This window comes from Rissa tridactyla, chromosome 3, assembly GCF_028500815.1.
Source record: "Rissa tridactyla isolate bRisTri1 chromosome 3, bRisTri1.patW.cur.20221130, whole genome shotgun sequence".
Classification (NCBI taxonomy): Eukaryota; Metazoa; Chordata; class Aves; order Charadriiformes; family Laridae; genus Rissa; species Rissa tridactyla.
Window position 1 is genome coordinate 97166735 of NC_071468.1, and position 15152 is coordinate 97181886.

The 15152-nt window shown below is 38.3% G+C and overlaps 1 protein-coding gene across 1 annotated transcript in view; it reads left to right on the plus strand.

The window, feature by feature from the left end:
• Window positions 1-15152, plus strand: part of EYS (eyes shut homolog) — an 874211-nt gene that overhangs the window by 227281 nt on the left and 631778 nt on the right. Inside the window, exons 12-13 of the mRNA XM_054197017.1 lie at window positions 4007-4120; window positions 5998-6120. Of these exons, the coding sequence (XP_054052992.1) occupies window positions 4007-4120; window positions 5998-6120 (237 nt within the window). The remainder of the gene's footprint in view (window positions 1-4006; window positions 4121-5997; window positions 6121-15152) is intronic.

Sequence of the window (15152 nt, forward strand, 5' to 3'; positions counted from 1 at the left end):
GCAGTTTCTGTAGTGTCAACTTGATGTTGTAGCACAACTTAAAATATTAAATTTTATCATGTCATGACTGGCAACGCTTGTGTCTCCAGACTCACTGTTATGGACTTTTAAATTAGGAACTTTGATGATTCCTGTGAAACAACTAATAACTTCTCTAGGAATCTGATATGTTCTTCAAAGCTCCCAGTTTACAACACACTAAAGAAATAACTCTATATTAATTAAAGAAAAACTAAACTTGTGATAATTCATGCATGTAGACCACTAGAATTTATAATAAAGGATTTACATTAATTAATTTTGCATGCCAGCTTTTCATTTTCATGATGTTTAATCTCATAATACACTTGTAAATGATTGTTTGTGTTAAAAATACGAAGGATTATTTTACATGTCTTCACTCATTAGGCAGTTAGATAGGTCATGTAAAACAGATTTTAAACCCAGTTCATTTTGTCATGTTTTCCTTTGGAAGTTTGAAAACACAGCACCCATCTAGTAGTTTGTGAGGCAATTCTGATTTTACAGTTCTTTTCTTTTTTTTTTAAGGTTTTTTAACGGCAAAATTCTTCATATACAGAACTGCAAATAAATATGCAGAACTTGAGCACGTTCCCATCATTGCACGGATAAAATTGCTATCAGCTACTAGTTTACATCATGAGGGTTTTTACTTATATTCTTACTATAGAGCTGGTCTCAAGGTACTGTTCTGATGATAAAATCATAAGGAATAAAAAAATATGGAGTTCTGCATTTGGATATGCTGTGGAACAGTTATATTAAAGGACATTCCTCTTAAACTTACAAGTTTGCAAGACTCTCAACATGTCTTTTCAGCAACAATTAATCTCATTCTTCTCTTCTTATTTTCCCCTTCCTTTCCACACGAGGTTATGCGCTGACACAAATCACAAGGGGAGAGTTGCTTATTCTGAATTCCCAAGTGGAAGAGAGTCAGATTGGGTAGGACTAGCCTTGGAGGTAAATGTGACAATGTGCGCCCATGAGATCATGGTATCTTTAAACCACGTAGATAGCAAACTGTGTTATCACAGCATAGACCTCAGCCTGTGTTCTACCACTTGCCTAGACTCTTCCTCTAAGCAGCATCCCACTAAGAGGTGTGAGCTCTGTCATTATGCTGTGTGTGCCGTCCGTATCAGGTCTAGTAAGTTAAAAAGCGTAGTCAGACTGTTTTTAATAGGTTATAACTCTGCTGCCAAATTACCGCAATTGAAACAGATACAAGCTTTTCTGTAGCTTTTTTTTTTTTCTAAAAAACTGGAGGATCTTCAGAAAAGATACAATTTCAGAGTTGTAAGCAGCCTGTTGCTGAAGGGAATGGCCCTTGAGCCGGCTCAACCCATATCCTCTATGATGAACATATTAACTACTACATTTTCTTTGATAGTTAGGTAGAATCATGGGAAATGAACTAACTCAGAATAATCCAAATATTGATGATTGTGTGCTGCCTTCTGAAAAGTTTAGTTTAAGCCAAGACTGAAAAGGAGAATCTTTGAAAGCATGTCTGATATCTGACTTCTCTTGTATTCTGTGCAGCGTGTGCTCTGTATTTTATGTGAGAACCCAACCATATATTAGAATTGATAAATAAATTCTGCAAGAAAGAGTGAAAAGAACTCACACATTGATTGCGCTGTGACACTCCATTATTTATCTGCATTTGTTGTTATTTTGCTACGCAAATATCAACTCTCCACAAATTGTTTTTTCTGGTATTCACTAATGTCTCATAGGTTGACATTTGATGATGACTCTGAAGACTTTTTGCATTTGTTTTATAAATAAGGTAAGGTTTATGAGGGACATTAAAGATGATTTAAATTTTTGAAAGAAAGATGTAAAATAATTTGTTTTTCCTAACTTATACTATTGTTTTTATTGATTTTGTTTAGTAGTTTTAAAAATCATTTTTTAAGAAAATACAAAAATGAGGAATTTTTTCTTTACATAAATAAACATCCGTTTAACAGCGTGGCACGCTTTCACTATACATCTTCCACAATTCACATCCTGAGAACCTGATATAAAGAAAAAAAAGAATGTTTTTTCTCCATTCGAAAAATTACTCTAGGTTACTTGGAAAGAATTTGGACAGAAGAAAAACATTCAACAGGAACATTCTAATTTTATTTATTTTTTTTTTATTTTAATAACAAAGTAGACATAATTTATTTTGTTCTTTCAATTAAACTATGAAGTGCCTTGTTTGTAGTCACTAGGTTTGCATCAGCCATATATTAAAAATCAGCCGCAGAACCCAATGTAAAAGATAAATTAAAATATATATGTGTATATTCAGCTTTTGAGGTATGCACAGATTACTAACCTAGTTTCCATCAGTTATCTATGTGATGCTTTAAAAATGATGCCTGGAACAGTTGTACAAAATTAGCAATTAATATCTGGAATTATCATAGAACAAAGGTCTATATATATCATAGAACAAAGCTATATATGTGTGGTGCATCGACCTTAGCTGTCTGTCTGACCTCCACCCAGCCGCTCTCTCATTCCACCTCCTCACCAGGATCGGGGGAGAAGGTGAGATGAAAAAGCTTATGGGTCGAGATAAAGACAGGGGAATCGCTTACCAATTACAGGCAAAATAGACTCAACTTGGGAAAAATCAGTATAATTTATTGCCAATTAATGTAGACTTGCACAGTGAGAAATAAAGGTAAATTAAAACAATACTTCCCTCACCCCTGTGTTGTTTTTTTTCCTGAGGCTCAACTTCACTCCTTCATTCCCTACTCCTCTACCTCCTCCCCACCCAGAGCAGCCCAGGGGGATGGGGAATGGTGGGTTATGGTCAGTCCTTAACAGCTCCTCTCTGCTGCTCCTTCCCTCTCACACTTTTCTCCTGCTCCATGATGTGCTCTCCGTGGGCTGCAGTTCCTTCAGGGCACATCCACCTCCTCCAGCGTGGACACTGTGGACATCTGCTCTGGCACGGTCACGGTTGTGGTTGCGTCCACTGCTGCTCGGTCTCATGGCGCCCCTCCTCCCCCTCTCTGACCTTGGTGCTCACAGGATTCTTTCTCACTCTGTTTTTAATCCTCACTCGGTGATTGCAGCGTTTTACCCTTCCTTAAATACATTTCCCCAAGATGCCCTCATGGTGGCTGCGGGGCTCAGCCCTGCCCTATAAGGGGTCGGTCGGAGCCGTCTGGAACCGTCTGGAACCATCTGGAACAGGCTGCGTCCGGCACGGGGCAGCCCCGGCCTTTCCTCACAGACGCCGCCCTGCAGCTCCCCTGCCAGGGCCTGGACACCCACATCCAACACAGTGTGCCAAAGGACATGAAAGAAGTCACAAAAAAAATATTTACCCTTTCCTTTTGCAAGTTTGTCTTTGGATTTTTGTTTTAATTATGTCTAGTTTCCTTCTTTTAGCAACATATACAGCATCCTCATCCATTGTAATTGAGCTGTGCACTTTACACGTGCTGAAGAGCTGACTCGTATGGCATGTACTCGTTCTGCCTCCGTGTTTTTGTACTCTGCATTTTTTAACTGCTCCTCTCCACAGTAGAAAGCACCAGGCGATGGGTGAGAGATAACTGATGTACTGTCTCTCATATTAGCATGGCAAAATTCAAAAAAGGTATCATAAAAATACTAAAGTGACTCTAATACAAGCAAAACACTTGAAAATATGTATATTGCTTGAAAATATGTATATTGCTTGCATAGTGCTACGAATGTCTTACTTTGCTGAAGTACTTTCTAGTTCCTTTATTGCTTTATTCCAGCAATAAAGACATGTATTTGTAATGTTGAATTAGAAATGACTGAAATTTAATTCTTTGTAAATAAAATACAGAAGTTCTGACTTCCAGTTTTCCCATTCAGTGGAATATGCATCCTAACACTTCTTGGTTTTAATCACAGAACAACATTTGGAATGAAAGTTTCATGTTAATAGCTCACATAAAGGTGAAGAAAATCAAAGCTTATCTTGCTTCCTTTGCAGGTTTTTCAGGCCAGTACTGTGAAATAGAAATGAATGAGTGTGATTCAGCTCCCTGCCTGAATGGTGCTGTCTGTGAGGATCATGTCAACAGCTATGATTGTTTTTGCCCTGAAGGTAAGCTGTTCAAAATAATTTATTTTTATTATCTTTGAAAATTTTCAAAATTGCCTGCAGAACATCTTCTTGACAGTCTTCAAAACCATTGTTAAAATTTCCTTTCTGTGGAAGTTATTAATTCTTTTCTGAAGCCTCCTTTGCATCTTCGTCCACCAAGGCAACTAATAAAATAACTATGCTCCATAAATTATGGAGGAAGATATATTTGTAAGTGCTACTTTTTTCAGGCAAAACCTCATGATTTTAGCAAAGTCTGAAGGAGCGGAGAACACACAAATGTGCAGTACGTGAAATCCACAGAAAATGTAATCAATAAACTTACAAAGAAAACATTTTATCCTGATGTACTAACTTCCAGCTTTGTAACTGAGAACAGCAATCAAATTACAATGGTCATAATAATGACTGTAATATATCTTCAGTACAAAAAATCTCTTAAAACTTTCACAGAGAAAACCAACATGATTTTCAGCACTTTTTGTCTGTTTCTGAAAAAATGCATATTGCCCAGTGTTATCAGAAGTGTATGAACAAATGAGTGGTTTCAAGAAAAAAGTAGTTCAAGGACAAACTGAAATGCTTTAAAACATTTAAAATTACAGTATCTTTCTGAAATATTTTCACAAATGGGTTTCTTCTAAATATGTGTATGGTTTTTTTAATTGGATTTTTAGTTAAAAATAAAGTCAAGGTTGTGGTTTATAACCTGGTACTTTGTTTCTGCATTTTAAACTTCTATTTGTTTGATTTTAATCTTCAAATACTACTATGTTTTAAGTACGGACTGATGGTGTGTTGATTTCATAGCTTACAATATTTCAGGTATTTATATATTAACACAAGCATTCTAGGGGTGATGATATGTTCAGAAACTTATCGTGAAAGATGAAATTGCTACAAATAATTCTCATAAGTACAGCCTCCATCATTAGCTAGTTTAAATTAGAAGCCAAAACAGATATTGGAAGGCAGTTGAAAATTAAGCTTGGAAAAGATCATTCTGCTGTTTACTCTGCCTGATCAACTTATAAAAAACATAAATCTTGGCATCCACATTGATAATTTTGTGGTTTACTTGTTACCTATGAGACATGGGTCTGATTAAACTCTAAATGCAAATGAGAACTGTTACTGTATACATTATTAATGAACTCAGGGTAATTCTAAAGTTTTATGACTTAAGGATCAGTGGAAATTGTTTCCATGGTCAGTCTGAGAAATTACAGGAATATGCCTTGCACTGAGGGTGCTGATAGTTTAGCATTAGTCATGGTCTTCCTGCAGCCATGGCCTGTGACAGCACTAATGATAGTAATTTTGTAGCATGACCATGAATTAGAATACATTTAAAAGAGTGTAAAATGTCAGATATTGGAATGGAGATTCTCCAGCAATTTCAAGTACAAAAAAATGTTGGACTTCTGAGTTTGCTAAAAGTCACTATGACACAAGAAACGAATAGAGGAAAAAGTAGAGAAGTAGCTATTTGAGAGGTGATTTTTAAAACTATAATCAGATGTCCAAATCCCAGCGCCACTTATCTTCATCTGCAATGTTCTCAAAATGGCAGAAGATATACAGATTCTTAAGTCTCTGCTAATCAAAGAGTTCAACTAGATTAATGAAAATACTGAATCCTAAATTTGTTCTTTCAATTATTATCTCCTTTTAAAATATCTTTCATGGTCAAATGTATTTTCCAGAGCAGAAAAAGCTTTTAAAAGATCTTTCTGTAAGACTTCAAGATTTTTTTTTTACAAGAGTAAATTGAAAACAATATATTTTTTTTAAAAAAAGGACCCCAAAGCATGCTTTGGAAAAGAAGGCACAGATATAGCCGAATAATACATAGCTCTTTGTTTTTTTCCAACAAGGATTTGAAGGTCTGAACTGTGAAATCGACTTTAATGAGTGCACTTATGGCTTCTGTAAAAGCAATTCAACTTGTTTAGACCTGGTTGCAGACTACCGTTGTGTTTGTCCTCCAGGATTTACTGGTAAGATTTATTTTAACTCTGGATAAGCCATTAAATAGTTAAACTTTTAATTTCCTTTTCTGAAATCAAAAAAACCCTCTTTTTAATTGCATTTTGTTCACTGTTTCAGCATTTATAAAAATAAATTCAACTCAGTGTTCTGCGCTATTGATAATCTGCTTTAATTTCCCTGCTAATATGATAAAAATTGAAAGCAGTGTGTATGCTGTTTGATTAATTGATGTGAAGCAAAACTATATTTTGCCTAGAAAAAAAAAGCATTGAGAAAACACCTAGTCTATGAAAATAGGTGAGCAATGATAGCTGTAGCTGGTGCTGTTTGTCTTCAGAAGATCATATCACAGTCATACATTTTATGTGATTGAGATAGATAGAAATGAGAATGCAATTTTAGCAAGAGGACACTTTGTTCTCGTCAAGAAAGACACCATCAGATCCTTATGATAAATAGCTTGTAAATTGCACAATTCTTTTTGTGTCTAAAAGGTTTAACAAAACAGCTCTCGCATCAGGAGCAAATCCTCATGGCCCTGCTTTCTGCCAGAAGCAGCTAACAGGATCATGCAGAAATCAATAAAACTGTCTCAAAAAATATACCCTCTTAACAACTAATATGCTGTGATGTCAGGGACTGGAACACACTGACTTTCAGCTGCTGATTTCAGAGGCAAATGGAGCAGCACTATTCATAAGAGGTAACAGGAAGAAAAGTAGTGGCAGTCTCAGGAATCAAACAAAACTAGTGGGTGTTGTAATAAAAAAGCCAAACAGATATGTACAGAGAGCTCAAAATCTGTGGTGACCAATGGAGAGAAAAGAAAAATGAAAGAGATCTATTATGGAGCATGAAAGGTTAAAGAAGTGAGTAGAGCAGTGAAGGATGAGAAGGCAAAATTAAGTTAGAAGTAAATAGAGCATTTCAGGTTTATAGTAACAGCAGTGACATCCAGTTTAGGAGCCCCTCATACATATTTTGTCAATGGTTAAAAATAGGCAGATGGGACACAAGGAATGTAAGATGATATACAGAGATTTAGAATCTGTGAAAGTGATAATAGTTGCAGTTCCCACGAATGTCTGTGATTTTGCTTGATTCATGCCAACATATTCTAACATTATTCAGCATGACAAACCTGAGATACGCTCTATTTCCTACAAAATCATATTCTTCTTTTCTTCTTTCTTTGATAACTGGCTTTGCTGTCATGAGTTTGCATAGTATATGACTATTTTGTGTCAATCATGAAAATAATTGAGGTGATTACAAAGTATTTGTTCATATAAATAGAAGCATTTTAATGCAATAATTTGAAAAGAAAGAGCTTTAAAAACTCTTACTGTTATACTACAAGGATCAAAATGGAAAACATCTAACTTTTCTGTAGTAGGTTACAGTCGGTCAGTTTGTACTAAGGAATGTAGGAAAAGCTGTTCCTGTGAAAATACAGCTACACTACTTTAGGATATGATGGAGTCCACATTACAGAAACGCAATTATAAACTAATGTGTGGGTGTCACCAAGGCAGCCTGGAACAGGGTATGTTCTCCTTAAGAGGAACACTTTATCCTAGATTCATACTGATGCAAACAGTTTGCCAGTGACATATCTGTTCATTCCAAGACAAAAAGGAGCCAAGATCTGTCAACAGTAAAACAGTTACCGGTGAGTTATGGGCAGATTTTAATGGGTACCTCGAGGCCTGTGTTGCAGTCACAGAAGTTCACATGACTGCATAATAGTCCATTATGAAAAAGCTCTATTTTCTCCCGCATTTCCTGTGTGAGAGACTTTTCATCACGAATGTGCTATTGATCTCAGTTCATATTGACTTTTTTTGTTAGACAGGACAGCTCCTACAAGAAAACAAATCAGCCAGTCTACTGACTGGAATTCGAAGTGGGGAGAAGGATCCTCCTGATTACACTGAATATTTTCATGTGTGCTTATGCTATTTGCATAATAAATGCAGAGTTATCCATTGTGAATGTCATTAGATCTGCTCTCTCCAGGCCTTCCAACAAGTGCTGCAGCCTCCCTAGAATGAGTCTTTGATACAAAATACTGAATATTTGAGCTTTTGTCTTCTAAGAAAAGCAGACAGTGGTAAAACAACGTTCCATGTCCTTATGAGTTCTACAACTGATGTAGATGGCCCAAGAAGATATTGCCATGATAACAGTCACACACTCAAAAACTTTTTAAGGGCAAAAGGAAACTGTGTGTATATATAGGAATTTTTTGTTTATCCAGTTAATATTTAAACAATGTAGAAATCCATATTATATAACGAATGCAGAAAATCACTGTTATCAGCACAGCCAAAATTGTTATAACAGAAAACTTATTAATATCTACCCATTTCCTTTGGCATTATGTTCAACTTCATTGTGTCCCCCTGGGTGCTACAGGTGACAGTTTCAGTCTTCTCAAGAAGGAGTGGGTGAGTTTAGGCATTAGTAATTAGCATCTTGAGCCCTTTCCCAAGAGAAAGATGTTCCTGGTGAGGGTTTCTTCCTTGTTAGTCAGGGATCTGGTTGAGGTTATTTTTCTACGTTTTCTCATCCAGCCTGTGTCGTTCTCCTGCGTTGCCAGCTGCAGCCTGGCTGTGGCCCCCAGCCCCCCCAGCCCCAGGCACACAAAGGGCTGTGGTTTGTCAGGCAGTGACTGGGGGGCTGGGTGTCACCCCTCCCCAGCGGGGTCACCCCGGAGCTGAAGCTGGAGCAGGGGAGGCAGCAGTTGCTGGTCCCAGTGTAGGGGTTAAACCGGTGACACCCAGCTGAGGCCACGGAGACCCCAAGCCCCTGCACTGCCAGGTCAGCGCACAGCCGGGGCTTCCCCATGCTGAGGGCAGAAATCTTATTTACCGGGCTACAACAGTTAGCTATGAACAAGGAGGCACAAGTTAGAAAGTTCATCGACAGATCTGCTAGCTCCCAGTTGATCACATCTTGTATTTTTCTAATGCAACTTGATCACAGAAGTGAGATTTGAAAAAGCCCAGCAAATGGATAGGGCTGATTTTTTTCTTTTCATTTTTTTCCAAACATATTTTTGTTTTCCTAACATGTTAAAAGGCATTGCCAAATAACGTTTATCTTTAGAATCTGAGCTGGTCAGGTACAAAAGCTGTCTTAGGCCTAGCTGTTTGCTTGTCTTGTCATTTTCTAGTGCCGTGCCAGGTGGCATCACCAGTTTGGTGTCACGTGCCTTATGCATGAATGCTGTGCCAGAAGGGCAGCGTTGGATGGGAGGGACACAGCTGCCTGTTTGAATGGCCTTGGCTGTGGTGCTCCACAGGTGGTGGAGCCCTCTCCAGCCTGAGGAGTTTGTTCCTTCCCTGGGAGCAGAGGCAGCACCATACAGGTGGCAGGGAGCTGGCCTGGATGGAGGGAGCAGCACTCTCCTGCTGAGGAAAGCCAGTAGGACAGGAACGCCCAACTGAGAGAGTCCTGAGAGGAGCAGGGAGTCTTCATGCAGCTTCTGCTCCCAAGTGTAGATTTTATTGTTAAAAGGGTGTGCACCTGAGTGACGGCACCTTTGCAGCCTGCTGCAGAGCTTCCTTTACTCTGACCAAGATAGGTAGACAGAGAGAAGCAGCTCTTGAGAAAGAAAAAGACCTTCTGTCTCCCTCCATTAAATCAAAGCTTGCTCTCAAATGCCCTCCTGTGGGAGTCAGCACACACAGGATCACTGTAATTATCCCATAGTAAACAGCTACTGGACAAATGGACAGATGGCAGCACTGCCACCTCCTTCTCTCGCAATGTTTTGTTCGATTTTGACAATTAGAGGCATTTCAAGAACATCTGGCAGTTGAGATAGGTAAAGGCAGTCCAGGTCTGTTAACCTGGCAAGCCTCAAAAATTAGAAAAAGACTCGTTCAGCACATCCAGACTAGTAAATTCTGGGCATTATCAGAACCTGAACATAGGTGAAGCAGGGAATTTTAATGTTGAACAGTAGGACAGCTTTAGTACCTTAAGTAGTAAGATACCTTGAATCAAAGCATCAATCAGGTGGGCTGCTATGGAATTCATCAGTGATAGAGAAGGAGGAAGCAATTTTATGAGGTGTTGGTTATTGACTGGTTTCATTATTTGGGCGGATTTCTTCCGGTAGTGTAAGTCACTGGAGCCCAAGAATTTTGTTGTGTTCTGGGATGAGAAGGCACGTTTTTTTCATCTCGAACAAGTGACAGGATTATATTTTGTCCATTATAAACCTTTGCCTATTTTAAATTTTCGAAGATATTACTAACTACGTGGATTTCAAAACTGTGCACGTGTGCCTGAGTGATCCCTATGCTAGTAAATTGACAGCAGTGTACACTGGGTAGAAAAAAATGTGATTCCAAAGTGATTTTTACTTTAGCACTTAGCCCTGAATTTTGTTGTAATTTATATGCATGAGATTCTTAATCTGACTTCCTCGCTTATATCATGGTCCATATGAATTCTCTATGTGTAACATGATCCTTGTTTTAGGTTTTGTCTCTGTCTCATTCATGTTTATTATTATCATGAGGCAGTATGAATCAACAGTCAAAATGTACCATCAGTCACATATTTACTTAAATAAGTCTTTAGGATTTATGCAGCAGACTAAATAAATTTGCAAGCCATTTAATATGCTTTCTGAAGATCAAATCTATATAATTTCTTCTGGCATGTCTCATACTGTAAGCTTTCTGAATCCTGTAGTATCTATTATGGCTAAAGAAGTGGTCCCTGAAACACTGAACATTTGGAAACCAAAATTATAAAAGGATGTGCAGTGCCTTCTAGCTCAACTCATCCCATCATGAGGCAAAAGGCGACAGACACCTTTTTTTGTGCTTTCAGAAGTCTTTTCCTGTGCATTATTTTTCTAAGAGTTTCTAAGCTTTGTTTTCGGTAAGCCTGCAAAACCTGTTCTATTTTAGGCAGCTTTTGTCTGACCTAGATGCTTTTTGTTAATGTCAAGTCCACTGCACATTTTAAAATCATTGAATCACTCCATCCTCTATTCCACACTAATCATCTCTATTCCTGTCCTCAACAATTCAAAGGAAAGAATTAGCATGAAAAATCTATTGGTACTTACCATCTTTAGAGTCAGTCACAGATACTCAGTCTTGCTTACAGCTCATGCATCAGATTCTTGTTCCACATTGGGGTGCATTAAAAAGAGTGTGTCCAGCAGGTTGAGGGAGGTCATACTCCCCCTCTACTCTGCCCTGGTGAGGCCACATCTGGACTACTGTGTCCAGTTCTGGGCCCCCCTGGTTCAAGAAGGACAGGGAACTACTGGAGAGAGGCCAGTGGAGGGCTACAAAGATGATCAAGAGAATGAAGCACCTCTCTTATGAAAAAAGGCTGAGAGAACTGTGTCTGTTTAGCCTGGAGAAGACTGAGAGGGGATCTCATGAACGCTTATCAATATCTAAAGGGCAGGTGTCAAGAGGGTGGGGTCAAGCTCTTCTCAGTGGTGCCTGGTGGCAGGACAAGGGGCAACGGACACAAGCTAGGACAGAGGAAATTCCATCTGAACATGAGGAAAAACTTCTTTACCTTGGGGGTGGCAGGGCACTGGAACAGGCTGCCCAGAAAGGTTGTGGAGTCTCCTTCTCTGGAGATACTCAAAACCCACCTGGATGCATTCCTATCCAACCTGCTCTAGGTGACCCTGCTTTGGCAGGGGGGTTGGACCAGATGATCTCCAAAGGTTCCTTCCAACCCCTATAATTCTGTGATTTTATGATCAATGACCCTTACAGAAGCAGCCCAAAAGCCAGGTGTTCTTTTCTCTGATGTTCCCTAATGACAGAGTTCATGTGAACAACATGCTTGTACCTGATCTCTAGTCAAAGCACTAAGGTTTTTCAAACCAACTCAAAATGTGGAAGCTGAAGACCCAAGAGGGCGAGATGGTTCTCCTGGCTTCTGGCCAGCAGAGCTCTGACTCATAGCGGGCCTATGGTGGCATGAGAGCAAAAGGCTGACTGCCTTTCCTCTGCTCAGCTGGGACAGTGCCAACGGGCTGCTGGATTTCAGAAACACTCCAGAAGGTGGGCTGCCGAGGGCAGGCTTCCCACAGTTGGGCATGCAAACTCAACATGCTGGAAAATAAACACTATTTATGCATACATGGAAATGTATTCAGTATGTATTTCTGTGGTTATTAGGGAACATTTATTGTCACGTCTAATGTGTAAGTGTACCTGCTTCCCCTGGAAAGGGTTCAGGTTAGAACAATGAGTGTGAAAAAAAAGATCAGTAGAGTGCAGAAAAGACTGTTTACATTTCATCATGTTGCAAATTACATTACGTAAAAATGTTGATAAGCTAATACATAAAAAACTATTGAATCGCATTAAAGAAAAATAAATCAATTATAGTTCAGTAGCAATGTTTTTTCCAGTCATTGAAAAAATAAGCAAAATCTCTTTTTTTGGTGAGAAATCAAATAGCACATTTCTCCAATAGTTTTCCATCTCCAAATACTAAGCATGATTTGTTTAAATTAGAAGGTGAATAGTAACAGTTGGAACCCTCTGAAAAAAGATAAGTTAATTCTTCAATCATAAATGTAATTAGTTTATATGGGATTTACTTTATCATTGCTCTACTGGAGGTGTTATGAGATTATTTTTGTATTTCAGTTTATCCCCTTTATTTTAGATATAATGGATTTTTTCCAATAGTGATGCCAATTGTCATGCATAATATAATGTATGTAGAACATATATTAATATCTTTCTGGGTGTGATTGTGTATTTAATTAATTTTAGATAAATTGGAACATAATCATTTAATATGAATAGGATTGTTTTTCAGTAAAAAAAAAAAAGAGGTTTTGGTTGCTGGGAGGACCTTATCAAATAAAAAATGAAAAGCAATTGTGTCTAGAAAATCTCATACAGTGATTAAAGGACGTGCAGACAACTCTGGAAAACATGGTTGAAATTCTTAGTCTTCCTGAGTTACCATGGGACATTAACCAAATTTTTCCTTAACTGCATCTTTTTCTATAAACTATTTCTGTTTTCTCTGTTTCTTTGCATGTGTTTTCTATTTATACTCTAAACAGTTAAGATCATAGATGACATCATACTATGGACAGTAATATGCCAGCACAGCAAGCACAATTTTTACTTTTCATATCTTAGTGCACCTGTAAAAATAACATATGAATATCAAGACAGAAAATCCTGCTGCATTGAGATTTTTATTATAACTGCTTCAATTAACCTGTTAGGACTAAATTTTCTGTTATGACATGAGCAATCAGTGAATGAACGCTGACATAAGAAAATCTGCCTCCAGCCAACTTCTGCAGTGCACATTTTCCGTCCCTCCCAGATATTCTGTTAATAAATTTGAGAAACGGACGGGGCACCTTACATAAGAATGGTTCTCTCTAGTTGTTTTTTTGTAGCAGATGGTTTCTCTTCTGAAAAAAATCCACCAAATCATTGATGTTGGAAAAAGTCTGCTGTTCAATATTGCCTTTGCAATACCAACTTTGCAATTGTACCAGAGGTTTTGATACTAAATTATATTTCCCAGTATATACTAGGCTGTGTTTTTAACAAGTGAAAAAAATTTACCTTTGGGCACCCTCTTCTTTGACAGAGTCAGACTATAAAAGGTATGACACCATCAGCTTTAGCATGACCACACTAAGTAGTAGCCATATTTGGTGCCATCTTCAGTAGCACAGTTGACTCTTTCCTTCTTCACTTTTTTGCCATTTTTTTTTTCCTTTTTTTCCTTTTTTTTTTTTTTTTACACCTTTCTCTTTCTTGGTTCTGCAACACCCTATAACTACTGATTTTGCCACATTTGAAGCATTTTACGTATGGTAGGGATTTGTTCTTTGTCTATTTTGTTATCCCTAGACCTGTTTTTGCCCAGCTCCTATGTTTGCTTCCCTAGCAGTAACTGGCCTCAGGTGAGCTGCTAATAGCCTTGGAGTCTTCAGTGCCATCCTACAAATGTTCCTTCAAGGCCTCTGCTCTCTCCCTTGTAGTCCTTCACACTGCAGCCTTACTCTAGGGTCATAATTAGTCCATTCTATGCAGCCTAACTACTTGTTACTCCTGTCTACATTTTATTAACAATAAGCATAACATGATGCAATTGCACAAAATTAAAGAAAACTAAACCAAATGAGGCAAGATCCACCTGGCCACTAGGCAAGTCCTGAGGCCTCTGGTGTTAGCTTGACACCAAACCCGTGGCCTGATGCTAGCAATGGCAATGCCATATGTACTGGGCTACAGGGCTGCAGGGGTGATAATGGGGACATTACCCCACAGCTTGACTCACAAGCTTAAACAATAAAAACTTAAACAGTAGGTTGACTAGAAACTGCTGCTTGCCCAGATCTGAGGAGTCTCGAGGCAGGAGAAGAATGTTAAATGCAGAGTGATGTTTTTAAAGCTACTTGTAAAACTTTTATAAGAAGATTTTTTTCCTTGGCACTTTTGCAATCAGGCGAGAAACAGAACTGTATAATTAGCTCTGATAACAGCAGAGCAGCACCTGACAGCCACTTTTCCTAAGAACCTCCAGAACCTCCAAGCACAGGACATACACATTCTGCATGATGACAATGATGCTACAGGGCCCAGCTGCCTTGGGGTGGGCTACCGCTGTCACAGAGATATACCTGGCTCACAGAATTGTCTTGATGTTTTCCCTGCAAAGACCCACAAAAGGCTACAGGATCAGGGAACTTATTCTGGAAGTCTTCTAACAACCCATAGATTGCTGGTTGTATGCTCTACGTTAGGTTTGTACACCAGAAGGCAGTTAATGTTGTCCATTAACCACCTTGTACTGAACCTAATTACTTAGTTTTGATTAAAGCAGACATTGAATCCAACAACATTCAATCCTGATTTGAATGCATGAAGAGAAGCCAGAATTTCACTGGATTTTTTTTCTAGTAGTAATCACCATCAGATTTAGAAGTTTATATTAAATATTTTATTTAAATTTTTGTCTCCAACTTGGAGCTATTGAGTCTCATTACCTTTTCTACACA